At 34.7% G+C, this 17,490-nt stretch overlaps 1 protein-coding gene across 2 annotated transcripts in view; it reads left to right on the top strand.

The window, feature by feature from the left end:
• myripb (myosin VIIA and Rab interacting protein b) overlaps positions 1-17,490 on the top strand; it is a 238,503-nt gene that overhangs the window by 218,604 nt on the left and 2,409 nt on the right. Inside the window, exons 8-16 of one of the 2 annotated variants that reach the window (XM_026201164.1) lie at positions 1,175-1,354; positions 3,905-4,094; positions 4,915-5,561; positions 6,517-7,572; positions 10,881-10,943; positions 13,073-13,255; positions 14,214-14,375; positions 14,480-14,575; positions 14,674-14,746. In XM_026201164.1, coding sequence (XP_026056949.1) covers positions 1,175-1,354; positions 3,905-4,094; positions 4,915-5,561; positions 6,517-7,572; positions 10,881-10,943; positions 13,073-13,255; positions 14,214-14,375; positions 14,480-14,575; positions 14,674-14,746 — 2,650 coding nt within the window. The remainder of the gene's footprint in view (positions 1-1,174; positions 1,355-3,904; positions 4,095-4,914; positions 5,562-6,516; positions 7,573-10,880; positions 10,944-13,072; positions 13,256-14,213; positions 14,376-14,479; positions 14,576-14,673; positions 14,747-17,490) is intronic. The other variant, XM_026201165.1, reaches the window with a different exon arrangement.

Consider the following 17,490-nt stretch of genomic DNA (forward strand, 5'->3'; position numbering starts at 1 on the left):
ATTCTAATTTTTAATTATAATGTAATTTAAACTAACTGTAACTACATCCTAATTTACATAACTCTGCTTGATACTAACAGATGGAGGGGGGATCTTTCAAAAAATAATGTTCAGGTCAAAATTCACCAATAATAATAATGACATATATACCTTTCAAATGTATGAGGGTCAGTAAGATATATTTTTTAATGAAATTAATACCTTTTTATTGCAAGGGCACGTTACACTTTTTGAAATTGACAGCAAAGATATTATCAGTATTATGCTTTTTTTACTTGCTTTTCTTTTCAGCTGTCTTTTTATCAAGGAAACATGAAAATTGTATCACAGCTTCCACAAAAAAGCAAAACAAACAAAAAAAAGAAAAGAAATGCAAATCATAATATTCAAATGATTTCTCAAGGATCATGTGCATTATATTTGATCAAATAAAGGTTATGAAATATCTTACTGACCCTAAACTTTTGAACGGTGGTTCATGTGACCTTGATTTATTAAAAATTTTAAAGAAACATAAGGTTACATACATTTTTATATAATAGCTACCGTGATGTTTTCATATATAGGCAATAAAAAACATACTACCATGATTGCAGTTTATATAATGCATACCATTGGTTTTACATTCAGTAATAAGAATAGGATTTAGCATTTTAAAACTGCAAAAGAAAAAAAGAAAAAAGAAAAAAATAACTTAATAGACTAAAAAATAGGCTTTATTTTCATTAAGTAGAATACAATTTCCATTCAAATTCTTTCTTATTGTGATGTATTGGTTATGTTCTTCACTGAAGATTCACTCATGTAATTCTTAGGTGATGAGAATTTTTTTGTGAATAATTTCCTTATGAGTTCATACATTTCAATATCCTGTGGCAGTATAACTCAAATCCCTTGACACATCAACTTTATCTTGTCACAACCTCCACTGTAGCACAAAAAAATGAAGTTGAAAATTAGCCCAAAAGCTTTGATAATGTATCTGTAGACATTTGGCATGCTACAGTATTTTCAATGCACAATGGTATGGTTTGAGTCACTCTAGTCATAATATTGCATACTACACCATATAGTTTGGATATTATATCCGTATATAGTCTGGTTGTGAATTAGAATGCAGCTCTTACCCATGCAGCTCTCTGTTTTTCTCCTTTTTCTATGTCTTTCTCTCTAGATCATTCAGAGGGGAAAACGGTCTGAAATTCAGGCTGAGTATGAGTTTGTATGGCCTCAGAGTAGTGAGCTTCCTTCCCCTACCTCAACACAAAACACACACACAACGCAGCATTCACACTCCACCCCTCAGCATGGCGCAGTAGCACAGACTGACAGTACCAGCTCCTATCCGCTGTGGGTAAGTGGGTTATGTTAAGCTACCTTAACATGCACCTAAAATACAATATTTATGTGTTTTTCAGTGCTTGTTTGATATTCCTGACCTCATCTGTAACATACACAATTTCTTCTTCCGCAGCATGCAAAAAGAGTGTTAAAAATAATCTACGAAAAACAATTTGTCATTCTATAAGAGAGAAGAATACTGATAAAAGCTTATTTGTCAATAATCACACACATATTTAGTATAGATGCAGTGTAGAAAATTCTAATGGGAAATCACAGTAAGTCAGTAAGGTATAAATGCAAGTCTCTAGCACCTCCTGCTGGTGAAACTCATTTAATGCAACCTGCTTGATTCCCACAGCTACAAACTTTTAACTACAACCAAATGCAAATTGTGCATAAAAGAACAGTTTGTGCAGAAAACTGTCAGATATGTGTAAATTATAACATAATGATTATCACATAATTACTACAGGTAATTACTATTTTTGAGTAACTCTATGTGTATGTACACTATGGTAAAATACTGTAGGGTCAATTCGTATCAAATGAACCAAATTTCAGAAACCTGAAATCCAGAGCCAAATTCCAGGGGACTGAAATTAACTTCAGAAAGATGGCAGCATCATAATGTTACTTTTAAACAGAGATTGGTAGGTCTATTAGAACAATTTATTAATCATTGTTGCATTATGTGCCAATGGTGACCTTAAAAAAATGGGCAAAGAGCACTTTTTAAGTTTTTCTCCAATGTTTGCAGGCCTGTAACTCAACAAATATTAAAGATATCTTAATTCCCTTTTAGATATTGGGTCTTAACAAGCGTTTCTTTTGGAATCTAAATTTTTAAGACTCTATAAGATATTGGGATCTCAGTATGGCTCCTGGGGTGGATTGTTAAATTGTACACTTTCAGTGGTCAAAAACCAAATGTGGGTCAATTTGTGAAAATGTCATACTTCTTTTCTTTTAAAGAGGAATTTTTGAAGAACAAATAATGTTGAAACTAGAAATGTATCTCTTTTCCTTCTGTCACAACAACTGCATTGAACACAACTGTCCGAGTGCCATAAATACTTTTATTTTCCAAGTTTTCCTGTCTATAACTCAAGAAGTATTAAAGATACCATAATATTATTTTAGATTTTAGTTCTTAATAATAATTTCTAGTCATCATTCAATCCCAAAGATAGAGGGGTCTCAATTAGGCTTCATATTATTGAATATTATCCATTTTCAGGGCTGGAAAACCAAATGTTGGTCACATACAGCTGGTACTTATTAGGTAACAAGCTAACAATATGCTGTATGCTATACATGTGTATACGTGTGTGTGTGTGTGTGTGTGTGTGTGTGTGTGTGTACATGTATGCTAGAAACATGATTAGCAACATGCTAACTGCATGCTCATGGTAGCAACGTGCACATTTTAAAATCTATCTACATTTTCAAACTTCAAGCTTTCACAGCTGCTTTAAACTTTCAGGTTAGGGTTCCTCAAGCCATCCTAAAGTTTGTATTGAGAAACTTTTTTATATAATTTTATTTAAAGCAGAACATCTGATATTATGAATGACCAGGATTTATTGTTAACTCTAGGTAAAGTATGAACAGTGTGAAATCTGAAATATTATTACTACCCGTTTTTAATATTATTAGGACCCCGTTTACCTGGGGTTTAGAATTACCCAGTGTTAATTATTCCAAGTGAGAGATCTTAAATGTTTAAGGAAGCCTACTATCAGTGATTCTGTCAAATATTATGCCCTTTTTTACAATAGAAACTACTTAATCTGAAGAGGAATTTTTGGGTTTATTGATGTGAATGCAATGTGTGGCAAAAGCAGACACTTTTCCCCAGGAGGCATGGGATTTGTTTCGAACATGTACAGATATCTGAACTCTTGGTAGCTTCAGAAGCTGTTAAAATGAACAAAATCCCTTCTTTAAAATATCCCTGATACTGATTTAAATATAGAATCTTATGAATAGACTACTGAAAGGAAGGTAATGTGCCTCAGCTGGTCCATTTCAGTGCATTTTTAGCACTCTGGCAGGTAATATTTATACATATTGTTTTGATAGACGGAAACAAGATATAATTCTAATTTCAGCATTATTTATTCTTCAGATATTGTTCTTTAAATGTAATGAGTATAGGCTGTATATAAAGTGACCAACATGTGGTTTTTGACCACTGAAATTGGGTAATATTCAACAATCTGGAGCCTCATTTAGACCTCCATCTATTTTTGGGATTGAATGATGTAAATTTGCCATTTTGACCATCCACAAAAGTGGATTACACAGTAAATATTCATGCATGACATTTTAAATTGTGACGATTCTCAAATGTCAATTTATTGTGTCCTTGCTAAATAAAATAACTTTTTTTTGTCTTACAATAATGTAATAATATATTATTTGTATTATTTGTATTATTTGTTTTCATTTAATTTAATTTTTATTTTTTTATTGGTTATTGGTTTGAATTATTGGTTCACAGTTTCGATCAGTTTAAATGACTAATGTTGTACATGTTGGTTGGTGGACATGTGTTTAGAAGTCAAGATCAGCATTCTCTTTGACAAGTGACGATTCTCCAGAGAAGGGCCCTGAGGTGGGCATGGCCCCAGGGTTCCCGGACAGCACTGAAGTAGAGACAGCTTTCCAGAACTACTCTTCACTCAGGAGGGAGTCCAGAGCATCATCACTTCCTGGGTGGAAGAGTGTTGACCGCCTGGACAACTCTAGTAAGAATAAACATACACATACACAGACACACAGTTTTCATCATTAAAACAAAACTTGCATATAGAACATGAATAAACTGGGTGTGCCTAACACAACCTGAAAAGTGAAGCTGCAGGCTCTTTGATCGCCCCCTTGTGGTTGGATGCAGTCCAAAACAGTTTTCAGATGTATAGTTTTGGTCATTTAAGGTAGTTGTTATCACACTGATGTATGTTCAATTGTTGTTGTTGTTGTTGTTTTGTTTGTTTGTTGTTGTTTTTTTTTTTTTTTTTTTTAGCTAGTAATTTGATGCTAAAATATTGGGGTGTGCTGTTATGGTTGATTGGGTCTGCTGGAGTTTGGGTGCACTACTGCACAGTCTCTCCTTCTAAATGACGTAATTAAATCAAGATATTGAGATGCTTTGGCTTCACTTCTATAAACATTTCTTCTATAGTGGACGGAAGTGGAGATGAGTCGGCCATCTTTTTGTACAGTCTATGGAATAAACCTTGATTTATTTGTGAGATGGAAGGTTGTTGAAGTGGACTGTCCCTTTAAAACTGGCTTTTGACTCGGTGCCAGTCTACAAAAGTGACATGTTTAATTCTGTCAATCAGACATGATTTCAAAAATAATCTGGTTGGTATTTAAAAAAAAATACAGATCTAGAACAACTACTCAATCGAAAATGATACCTAGAAAATGATACCCACATAGAAAATTGGCTTTTTCTCTTTTTGTGATTGTATATACACTACAGTATGTGGTGCACATACACACACACACACACACATTTTCTATATTTGTCTGTCCAGGTGTCTGTATCTCTCTCCACAGGTGCGTCTTCAGTCCTGCAATCCCCTGATGGTAACTGGATTGCCCTGCAGAGCTCCCAGCATTCCCGGCCTAGTCTGCTGACCAAGCGCAAAAGTCTTGTTTTCAGCGTGCTGGAGAAAGAATCAGGTGTTGTGTCCGCGTATGACGAGATGGGCTCTGATTCAGATCCAGAGGACCAGGGGGGCTGGGGGGCTGCCCTGTTACAGTTTCGCAGACGTCTCTCCGATGAAACATACTATACTGACTCTCAACACGACCCTGAATGGACATACACCCAACACCCACCCATTACCTCACCTTCCTCAGGTCAGTACACTAACACTGAGACTCTGAACTCAGACTCTGAGACGTCTCCTGCCCTGTCCACTCGAGGCCGCAGATCAGCCCACGGTATGACGCAGAAGAAGAAAGGGCTGCCTGAAGCACACCTGTACCCACCCTACAGACATCCTGCAAACAGTGCCACTTTGCCTCTACTGAGGCCAGAGATGCTGGATGTGAACTTTAACCCCCATCTGGGAGGGGACAGTAGTGACGGAGAGGAGCAGAGCGAGCAAGTCAAAAGGTCACGGAGGCGCAGAAAGAGCAAACGCGAAACATCTGAGCACAGCCGAACACATAATGCGCTTTACAGTGCTGCCACAGCGGTGAGAAGAACTACAGCCTTCTGGTTTATCAAATTATTATTATATATTATTAGATTATTAGATATTATTAGATTACTATTTTGGCACATTTAGTGGTTGAGATATGGACTATTGCATGATAAAGATTTCACATCTCTTTTTGCTGCTGTTTCTATATCAAGGCTCAACATATTCTTATATTTCAATTAGCTAACTAGCAGTGAATATCTTAATATAAACCCCACTTAATATGATTATTGTATTATTGTTATGTAGCCTAGATTATTGTTATCAACTTTAAATATTACAGTATTATTATACAATAGTAATACTTCCTACTGTAATTTTCTTTTTTAATTTGTATTATTATTTATTTATTCATTTTTGCTTAATGTGTTTTTTAAGGCATTACATTTTAATTATTGAGCTTTCCTATTAGTGGAAAAATATTTTATACACGTCTTCCATCTGGAGAAATGCTGTCATCTCCTCTCTTTAAAATGTTACTTATTTACAGACTTTTTTTCCCAATGGTAAATGTAAATTTCTATACAATTCCAATTATATTCTTTAAAAACAACACAAATGCTGCTTTTGTAGTACTGTAAATTGACTGTAAGGTGAATGTATGTTATTCATTATTTGTCATTATTTTATATACTAAATAGAAAATCACATCTTTGGCAAGAGTAGCAGCAACAGAGACAGAAATTCTATAATCACTGAAAACAAAAATGAAGGAAGCCCGTTTAGAATTCATTTTTGAATTTAAATGTGGTTTATATTTGACTCCAGTAGGTGGCAGTGCAGGACAGAGTTGTGTTTTTATCTTCATACAACGTCTTGATATCTTTTTACTCCTTTATGTCACAAAGTTTTTCATAAAGTCCTTATTTTGTATAATTTTTTTCTCATATTTTCTTTTTTTATATTTGTCTCTCTCTCTGCTCTTCTCAACTGTCCCTCTCTTTAACAGGAGAACAGTGCCGTCCTCCTCAACGCCATGATGATGCACCGTCAACAGAGCCAGGAGAGCCCAGTTCCTCTGAATTACCAAACTCCAGATACTGTGACCCCTCCTGACCTTTTGACCACTGATACCATGACCCCTGAACCTGACTATCAGAATACAGTGGCTCACAACTCTAGTGCCCCTAGTCCACCAATGCTGAGCCAAGCATTGCCAGAGTTAAGCATTCAGGGCCCTTTGCTCAGGGGCTCCTCTGTTAATGAAACCCTGGAACAGAAACTGAGATCTAAACTCTGTGAGCTAGTTGGCCAAGTCAACGAGAGGGATGTGATGTTATGTGATTTTGAGCAGATCGGGGAAGTGGGCGACAAGCAAGAGGACCAAGTAAAGGATAAAGAAAGTGAGAAACTGAGACCAAAGGAGAGACGTGAGAGCAAACGAGACAAGAGGGAAGGAAAATCGAAGGACACTGGGAATGCGAGTGAAAGACAAACAGTTAGAGAGATGGACACAAGTGATGCAGTAAGACAGATAAAGATAGAAAGAGAATTTAAGAGAGATAGAGAGCGACAGAAAGAAATTGAAAGACAAGTAGAGAAAGAGCGAGAGAGTCAAAGAGAGCTGGAGAAACAAATCGTGAGGGACAGAGAAAGACAACGAGAGATTGAGATCCAGGTTGACAGGAAACAGGAAAGAAAGAGAGAAATGGAAATACATCTGAAACTAGAGCAAGAGAGACAATCAGAGATTGAGCGAGAGAAGAAAAGTAAAAGCATACACATGGAAAAAGAAAAATTAGAGTCTATAGTGAGTATGGAATCCAAGGAGGAAGAGAAACAGGAATCCTCAGGTAGAATATTGGAGCGAAAAACTGTTTTGAAGGAAAACTGTGAAACAGAGGAGCCCAAGGAGGAAAAGGTGAAGAGAACATCTCCACAAAGAAGCCACTCAGAGACAGGGTCAGAAAAACAAGAACAACTTCAGACAAAGACAAAAAGGTCTTCAACCACATCTCCAGACAATGCCCCCTGTAGTCTGGAGGAGCCTATGTCTCCATCAGAGGTAAGCACTGGTTCCGGCCTGTTCCACTAAAAGTTCCTACTTCACCTAGACTTTGTTTTAAACTCTAGTGAACTGCCTAACCAGACTCCAAACAGTTATTCAGCTAAAGCGGTAAACATATTGACAGTTTGAACAACCTGATTCTTTCTTTTCAGACTGTTGCTGCACCATGGCCTTAATCTGATTTTACTGTAGTAATGCTATAATGCATTGTGAGAAGCTCATTAAATGTTTGGTGCAGTTGAGGGAAATATCCTTTGACCTATAAATACATAGATGCCTCACTGGCTGCTTTGGCCCAAATAAAGATACAAATAAACAGGAGAGCTGCATTTTTTATTTTATTTTTCTATATAAAAGTGCAATTATATTTACATTTCATAACCAATTTCCAAAAAAGTTCTGTCTTCAGTTACTTAGAATCTCATTGCTACTTGTCAAGCATATATTTGGTTAATTTTTCTTGTTAAAAAAAAAAGTGAAGGCATCTCTAATGTAATATAATGTACTGTACATAAATTGTGCATAATGGTTTTTTTTTTTTTGTAAATTGACTAGTAAAATGCTAGTAAATTGACCATCACTAAAAGAAAAAGAAAAAGATAAAAAAAAAAATTAATAGATCTGGCCAATATTCAGTTTATTATTTATTGCATTACAGACCATTGCAAAAACAATTATAAGATGTAAGGAACCGGAAGTACTTCAAATTGCAAGGGAAGCCCATTCTAAATGAAGTTCTGTTCCCTTCCTAGTTTTCATTTAACAAATATGCCTTTTGTAGCACATAAAATTGTTATTCTTTTTATAATACCGTCTTATTATTCTTTTTTTATTAAATCATAAAATATAAAAAACAGTGTTTCATTTTATTTAGCATTTAATATTATTATTATTTTTTTAAATTTAATTTAATTTAATTAATAAAAATAGTCTTATATGATATTTTGTTTTTAACAAAACTGCAAAAAAAAAAAAAAAAAAACATTCTGCAGTCATACACTATGGGAGAAGTGAAAAAAAGAAAACATTTCTTAAAGGTGCCATAGAATGCATTGATAAAAAAAATATAATTGTTCTCTAATTTCCCCAGAGTGTGTATTCCCAGTTTTATTTCAAAATACCCTATAGATAATTTTTTATATCTTCTTGAAAGTTTTAGGTTATGAGCAGAATGCTCTGTTTCTGTGTATGTCTACTTTAAATAAAAATGTGTTGCCAAATCTGTGATTTTCCTGAGGAATTGGACTACTTAAACCTGTTGCTGTGAAGGCTGTGATGTGAAGGCAGCATTAGTGAAAACAGGCAGAGACAATGGTAGCTTTATCAACATTAGCCTTACAGATATCTCTTTCAGAAAACAAAATATTGATGCGTGAGGCTTGCTTTGTCTGGAGTCTGGAAATTTGCACATGAAGCGTTGGTATCAATCCCTCTTTCATAAGCAATCTTTGCACTGAACTTATTGTGAGGCAATCTGGTGTAAGATGTTAGCACAAACTATAGGACTTTTCAGTTTTTTTTCTGGAACAATTCCATCGAAAATTTAATTTAACCACCGTGTCCTCAGTGGTTTATGGAGACTCCTATGTTCGTGGGTGCATCCCAACACACTATACTTTTAATGGCTCTTTGGTGTTGAGCTGGTAGGCTGGTTGTTTGCACACACTGTGGCAACACAACTGTGTTAAAACACTTTATAAAAGCAATTTTTGCATTCTATGGCACCTTTAAGATACGCTTTTAGCCATTGTACCCTACCATTTAAATATACTGTAAAATTGTACAAATGTATGTTTTCATTTAAACAGGGTATCATTTGATGCAATCAGTGGGTTGTGGTACAGGCAAGGGGTATATTTGTAAGAGCAAATAGGCAGTTCACTGTGGTTTAGAATAGAGTCCCAGTTCACTCTCTGATGTGAATGCCAAGTGATATTATGCACCCAACTTTTCCTTTATCCAGTCTAAAAATAAACTGCACTCAGATGTTAAGCTGAGACTTAATGTCGTTACAAAAGTAGGATTGGTTTGTGGATCAATATCCATCGTTGATCCTAATCAACATTCCTGTCAACCAATTCCAGCCCTACCCCTAAATCCAGAGGCTAGTGATTGGTTGAATGTGGTTCCAGGAATATCAAAGGATGTTGATGTCCTACTTGTGTAAATTATGTGGTGTCTTATACAAGAAAATGCCTGCTCCTCTAGATCCTTCCAGGTACTCTTTCAAACCCTCAAATTTACATTTATTTTACTGATCGAACTCAGAATGAAGATCTTCGATCTCACTGCTGATGAGAAGCCATGATCAAGCACACACAGAAAAGCACGTCTGATGAAATATCCAATTCTGTGTTGCCACTTCAGATTTGTATTGTGCATGAGGCGATGTGTGACACATGAACCAGTCTGCAGAAATGAATATAGAACCTCTCTAGATGTTGTGAGAACATCTATAAGATGCCAACAAGGGAATGCACACAATAAGAGCAGCACTGTCCTCCTCTATTGATCCTCTTCACCTTGCATCTGGTCCTGTCTTTTCATTTCCAGCTGGCTTCTTGTCCATTATATTAAAGGAATAGTTTAAACCAAAAATTACAATTATTTCATCATATACTGACCCTTGTGTCTTTCCAAACCAATATGATTGCATACACAATACACAAACACACTGTGTACACTCACACAAAAAAAGAAAGAAACTTTGGAGACTGCTATCCATGCTCTTTATGTCTTAAAAATGTGGTTCCATTAAGAGGAAAAAAGGTTATTTTAAGAAGTTCACTGAACGTTTTTTTGAAGAACCCAAAATGGTTCTTTGCGACTAAAAACCCTTTTCGAACATTAATTTAAAAACTAATTTTGGTCCTCGAGTTCAGCTCACTGATTTAATAATCCAGTTTATAGAAGGGGAGGATTATCAGTGAATAATGAACATTTTAAATAACAAATGACTTTGAATGTAGTGCATAAGGTGCATTGTCCACATTTGTGAAACAGTTATGGTGCATTTGCATCCTTTTGGAAGTGCAGAACAGCAACCAGGACAATCCTCAAGACTTCTAATGTGTTCCATAAAAAAAGAATGCAGGTCATCAAGGTTTGGAATGGCATGAGGATGAGTTAATGATGACATCATTTTCATTTTGGGGTGAACTATACCTTTAATTGTTTGTCTTTCATTTCTTGTATCTTTCTTTCCACTACCTTTTCTGTATGTTTCTATCTTTTTCTCTCATTTGTCTCTGTCCGATCTCTCTCTTTGTCTCTGTGTTTCTTTCCACCCCTTCCTGTTGGCTCAGGAGGGTCTGAGTGAACGTGCCCTACAGCAGAGGCTTCAGTTACTCTCCTCTCTCTTACAGCAGGTGAGATACAGTACATCATGGAGGAGAAGACGCTTGAGAGATGCCTTCTGAATCAAACATGTAGTCCATTCATACTCTGGCCTCAGAACCTGTTGAGTCTGATAGAGTTAGATACACACAGAGGGGGGAAATCCTTTAGATTTCTCTTACTGGTGATGATATTGAGAGAGTAGAACATGATGTTGTTTAAAATAACTGTTTTCTATTTTAATATATTTTAAAATGTAATTTATTCCTGTGATTGGAGCAGCCATTATTCCAATTTTCTAGTGTCACATATATGCACGATTAGCTCAAAAAAAATTTGTTCTTATTATCACTGCTAAAATCACTTGTGCTTAATATTTTTGTGAAAGCCATGATATTTTTCAGAATTATTTGATGAATGTAAAGTTTGAACGAACAGCATTTATTTCAAACTATTTGTAACATTGTACATGTCTGTCTTTTTGATCATCATCATTTGATCATCATTTGTTACTGATCCCAAACTTAAACGATAGTATATTTGTTTGCGAACATGTTACGTGCATATGGGACAAGTCTAAGTATTATGTAGTAGAACCTGGAATCATATGATAGCCTAAAAATAAGAATGAAACATCAACATTTCAGTGAAAATATTTATCAATGTATAGGTAAAGTTATATAAATGTATGTAATAAAATAAAACATTGAAGAATGGGTCACACAAATGCTGATTTCATTTAAATTAAGATGTCACTCAGTAAGGGTTGGATGACATTTTGGCTTGTAGTTGGTAAATGTATGTAATCTGTTATATTTTGGTTATTGTTTACATTCACTTTTGGCAGCTAGATTGAACATATTAAAATAAGCTCATATTGAATATTTGGAATATTAAATGAGAGAATTTAAAATATTTAAATACAAATTCAGCAAAAAATCTAAACTATGATATTGTTTTATTGTTGCATCTCATGCTACAGTTGTCAATTTGATAAATTATTGTCGTCTCAAATAGTCATTAGTTGTCTAACATGTCTAAAGATCATTAGATTTCTGTCTTTATTGCTATAACTTTTGTTATAACACCTGTTTTCCCTACCAAATAACATTTTCAGACAAGCGTCAATATTTTATAAACATGTTTTATTTAATTTTTAGATTTCAGTCTACTGTGAATGTGATCTTTGAGTATCTTTAAAATTTTCATTGGGTGTTAGATTTATTTCTGTATACCTATCTGTTTTCTACATGTTCCTTCAATATACAGGTCCATTTTACGCACACACCGACCCTTTCAGGGCTCAAGCCATTCATGCTCTGAGGACTGAGTTTGGATCAATTATTTCTGTGATCAAAGCATAAACCAACCCAACCATTAATTGATTCCTCAAGTATTCATTACTGAATCACACTGCTCCTCTCTTTCTTCTTGTCTCTTTCATTCTCACTTACTCATCTTGAAAAGTCATTTTATCTCATCATCATATTACCCTCTCTCATGTGTGCTTACTGTCTTACTTACAAACACAAGCACCCACATCAAAATGTACATATCATATTGATGGCTTAGTACTCGTAATGAACTCTAATGCCTGCTACACTTTGAAAAACTTATTGACAAGAACAAATTTCCTTCTCATCCACATCCGTCTTATGATGACGTGCGCTCTGTTGTTAGAGTGAGAGTTTCTGGCACAATGTGTCTTGACCTGTTTTCTCTTCGAAGTAGTTCTCTCAAAAATGAATATTCTTTATTTAATAATTACAGTGTTCATTTTCATTTCATTTGTGTATGTTGATGGAAGTGTGTTACTCACTTTAAGACACCCTCAGTGATGACCTTTCACCTCTGAGATGTTCAAGCATCCTTCATCCATGTAAATTCACATCACACTCTTCTTCTCCCATAATCTTCTTATTTTGTTCATTGATCCAGCAGACTGAGCATGACAAATAATATATCCAAGCTTAATTAAGAGTGAGATTTTAGATTTCAATATCTTTTGTTATTCTTGTGCTAATGAATGTTTTTATGGCTTTTATGAAAATTTGATTCAAGAGCATCTGATATGCATTTGAATTCTGTCAGTTTTGCATATTTATTTATCAGTGTTTTTTTTTTCACCTTTTTTATGTGTTCTTCCATGTATATGGAGCAGAAGTACTCCGCTGCATCTTTATGCAGCATCACCACAGAGGTTCTGAAGGTTCTGAATGCCACAGAAGAATTACTTGGAGAGGCAGAAGGCAAAGGTCATGACTCTTCACCGGCAAGCACACCCATGTCTTCAGGCCCGGGCAACAGGAAGCTGGACCAGCACCTCACTAAAATGGAGGAAAATGTAAGCTTCATTAATGGAAAATGTTAAAATGTTGTTTTTAAGACATTTTTTTTTAATATTATTATAACCATTGAAACTCTACAGAAACATATTTTAAGCCAAAACGAATGATTAAAATATAATCTGGAAAATATATATTTTTTATTTCTTTCACTGTTTTTCTACCCAGGTAGTACAGGTAAACCTGAAGAGAAAGAGTTTCAGTTAAATTCATAATAACGTTATATTAATATTTAAATTAATAAAAAGTATTATTATAATAAAAATGCTATTTATTATTTTTTTATTAAAGTCTGTATTATTTACATTACATGGTAATAGATGACATATTATTAATGATGTTTTGTTTTTAATATTTTGGTTTTATAACAATAAGAATTGAGAAATATTTATATAAACTGTCGTTCAAATGTTGGGATCAATAAGATTTTAAATATTTTCAGTATTTCAGTATACTTTTTTTAAATAAGTTTTTTATGTTCATCAAGGCTGCTTTCATTTGATCAAAAATACAGGGGGGGGGGTTGTATTCAGTATTTATTTTTTATTTTATATAGCATTTTTATTATAATAATACTTTTTATTAATTTAAATATTAATATAACATTATTATGAATTTAACTGAAACTCTTTCTCTTCAGGTTTACCTGTACCACCTGGGTAGAAAAACAGTGAAAGAAATAAAAAATATATATTTTCCAGATTATATTTTAATCATTTGTTTTGGCTTAAAATATGTTTCTGTAAAGTTATTTTTGTAATAAATTAATACTTTTATTCAGCAAGAATGTGTTAAATTGAATAAAATTTGAGACTTAAATTGTTAAAACACTCCCTGAACCCCTTAATTTAAAAAACCTTTGTGTTAGCATCTATGCTTCATGCAGTTCTCCCTTTTCATCTGAGACCTTCTGATGTCTCTCTGATCTAATTTTGTGATCATGTGAACTGTGTGCAGGTGTATTTGGCTGCAGGTGCTGTGTACAGTCTAGAGGGGGCGCTGAGTGACTTAGAAGACTGTGCTCGCAGCATCAGCAGCTCCACCACAGAGACTGAACTGGCCTTCCTAGAAGATCAGGTGGCCACTGCTGCCGCCCAGGTGCAGCAGTCCGAGCTCCAGGTGTGTGCTTGCATGTCATATAATACCAACTGGTCCTAAATGGGCTATTGATAAAGTATCAAACTATTCAAGTGTAAATTGAGAAGTTTATCTGTTCTCTGCAGATCTCAGATATTGAGGCAAGAATATCAGCCCTCAAAACTGCAGGTCTAAATGTATCTGCATGCACACGGTTTTCCAAGTACAAATCTAAACCTATGGTGAGTTTCATCAACATTACACTTTTTTGAACTTTGACACATTCAAATTAAGTTAATGAGGTTAGAATATTAGTGATTTCATGTTTTTCCTGCATCAGCCCCAGACGCTGGACTTGTCTCGCCATCAGAGGAGAAAGCTGCCTGCTCCTCCTATCAGAAGTCTGTCATCAGGTATGAACACACATTTAGCAACATTTAATACTTAAAAGAGATATCATCCTTATGTCTCATGTCATTCTAAACCTGTTAAATTTACCTTTTTTTCCATGGAGCACAACTAAAAACTAGTGTAGAATATCTAGAGGGCTTATTTAATAATAGAGAGAGCAAATAAGACAAAAAAAGCACTATAACTGTGGTCCATAGTACTTGCGCATTAGAATCCATATCATTTAAAGCCAAAATGATAGCTATGTGAGGAACAGACTGCTAAAACTTCCCCTGGCCTTCTGTATTCAGTTTGACTATAGCATGTCAAAACATGTTGTGCCGTGTTTCTTGTTCCGAGGTCTTCATGTTTGGTCACTGATGTGAAAGCGAATGGTGAAAGTGTCAAACCTTTCACCCTTTTTTTAATTTTTGCATTCATGTTTTAAGGAAATTCCATGGCATGTCCTTAATATTGTGTAAAAAGCTCAGACTGAAGACCACAGTCAATGAAAAACTATGAATGAAAAAATAAAATAAAATAATTTTTGATTTTAGTTAGTAATAGTTAATCTATAGTTAAATTTCTAGCTGTGTTCTGCTTTATATTTACTCTAATATTTCACAAGGTTGATATTACCGTATTTTTCAGACTATAAGTCACACTGGACTATAAGTCGCATTTATTTAGAACCAAGAACCGAGAGAAAACATTACCGTCTACAGCCGCGAGAGGGCGCTGTCTGTTTTCAGTGTAGGCTACAGGAGCATGATGCAGCATAGAGCGCCCTATCGCGGCTGTAGACGGTAATGTTTTCTATTGGTTCATGTCTCTTAGTTCATTTCTCTTGGTTCATGATAAATTAATTTTGATAAATAAGTCGCACCTGACTATAAGTCGCAGGACCTATAGAAACTATGAAAAAAAGTGCGACTTATAGTCCGGAAAATATGGTACATGCCTAGTTAAGCTTTTCTAAAGCCAAACCTGGTTTCAAGCCAAAGCCATTCAAATGTACTTTCTGTGCATCTAGGTTGCTAGTATCTCTAGTATCCCAGATGTAGCCTACTGTATACTGTTTGCTTCTTCACGGTATAGTGTTATTTTGTCTGAGGTCAAAGCAACGATCTTAAACTCTGACTGAGGAATTTTATTCTCCTCCCAGTATTGTTTAATGTAAAATATCTTTAAATATATCGTAAGAGGAAACAATGCTCTCCCTAGATTTAGTACAATTTTCAGAATCACAAGATGTGTAAATCCTACATGCCTTATTGGAGCACTACCCTGTGTGCTGTATGTGGGATCATGTGGTTTGAACCTGCTAACAACCAAAGGCAACTATTATATGTGGTTCAGAGAAAAGAGCATCTTTTTTTCTTCCACTGACATTAAGCTAGGGGTAAAAAACAAAAAACAAAAAAAAACACCTGTTTTCACACCGAGTGACATTACACATTTTGATTTGAAAAGAAAGGTGGAATGAGCAACCAGTGAAAAGGTGCCAGACTTAATGCACCATGTAGAGACACTGGGAGAAGAAAAGAGAAGAGGGTCCATTAGAGAAAAAATAAAACATAGAGTCATGCAGCAGTATTATGTCTTTTCCTCCCTCATCTTCTCCTGCTTAATCTTCCTGCTAATTAACAGGGTTTATCTTTAGGGCTGCCCATTGATATGACCATGATTCATCTTGATTCATTTCTTTCATATTAGCTGCGGCTTCAAAGGACAAACTTACTTATTCCAGTTCAGCAGTTTGTGACAAAAATCTACCATTGAAGGAGATGGTAACAGAGGCGGTATGAGGCATGAAGTGGTTCTTTAGTCAGTGATGCATGTTGTAACATTGTTTGATAGCACTTTTCTCTCAATACTCTTTTGTGCAGTTGGGCAGATGTCCAATACATTAATGTCCATACATGAGAAAGCTGTAGACAGTGTGTTATATATTGACATCAAAGGTAGTCCACCAAAAATGGAACAATCTGTTTTATTTACTCATCCTAATGGCATTCAAAACCTGGATGACTTATTTATGTGGAATATAAAAGATGTTTTGCAGAATGTCTTTGCTGCCCATTGACAGTGAGCTGGGGCTTTAAAAGTGTCCCATATGGCCAGTAATATGTAATTTGTTAAGTCATTATAGAATGTGTTTTTATAAATGTCATAAATTATTAAATTAAATTAAATTGCACCAAATTAAATTTTACCATTCACCTTCACATTTTTTTCTTTATGATCCCTAAAGAATACCACAATGCATTTTATTTTAGAGATGAAAACCCATAGAAAATATCTACTCAAGCTATTGTTTGTAAGAAAATTGAAAATATATGTTGTCAAGACAATTCACTGGTAATTTAAAGATATGCTATTGCGTGTTCTTAGTTCATGTTAATTCATACCGCATTTACTATTATTAAAGCTTGTATACACAACAAGGCTGAATATTTGATTAAAAATACAGTAAAAACAGTAATATTGTGAAATATTATTCAAATTATAAGCTCTCTTCTAGTGTATTCCTGTCATGGCAAAGCTGTATTTCCAGAAGCTATTACTCCAGTCTTAAGTGTCACATGATCCTTCAGAAATCATTCCTATATGCTGACTTGCTACTCAAGATACATTGAAAACATTTGTGCTGCTTAATGTTTTCGTGGAAACTATGAATCCTTTTTCTCAAGATTCTTTGATAAATAGAAAGTTCAGAACAGCATTTGGTATCGACTTTCACTTTATATACAATTTTTGTAACATT

The sequence above is a fragment of the Carassius auratus genome, chromosome 24, assembly GCF_003368295.1.
Source record: "Carassius auratus strain Wakin chromosome 24, ASM336829v1, whole genome shotgun sequence".
Lineage (NCBI taxonomy): Eukaryota > Metazoa > Chordata > Actinopteri > Cypriniformes > Cyprinidae > Carassius > Carassius auratus.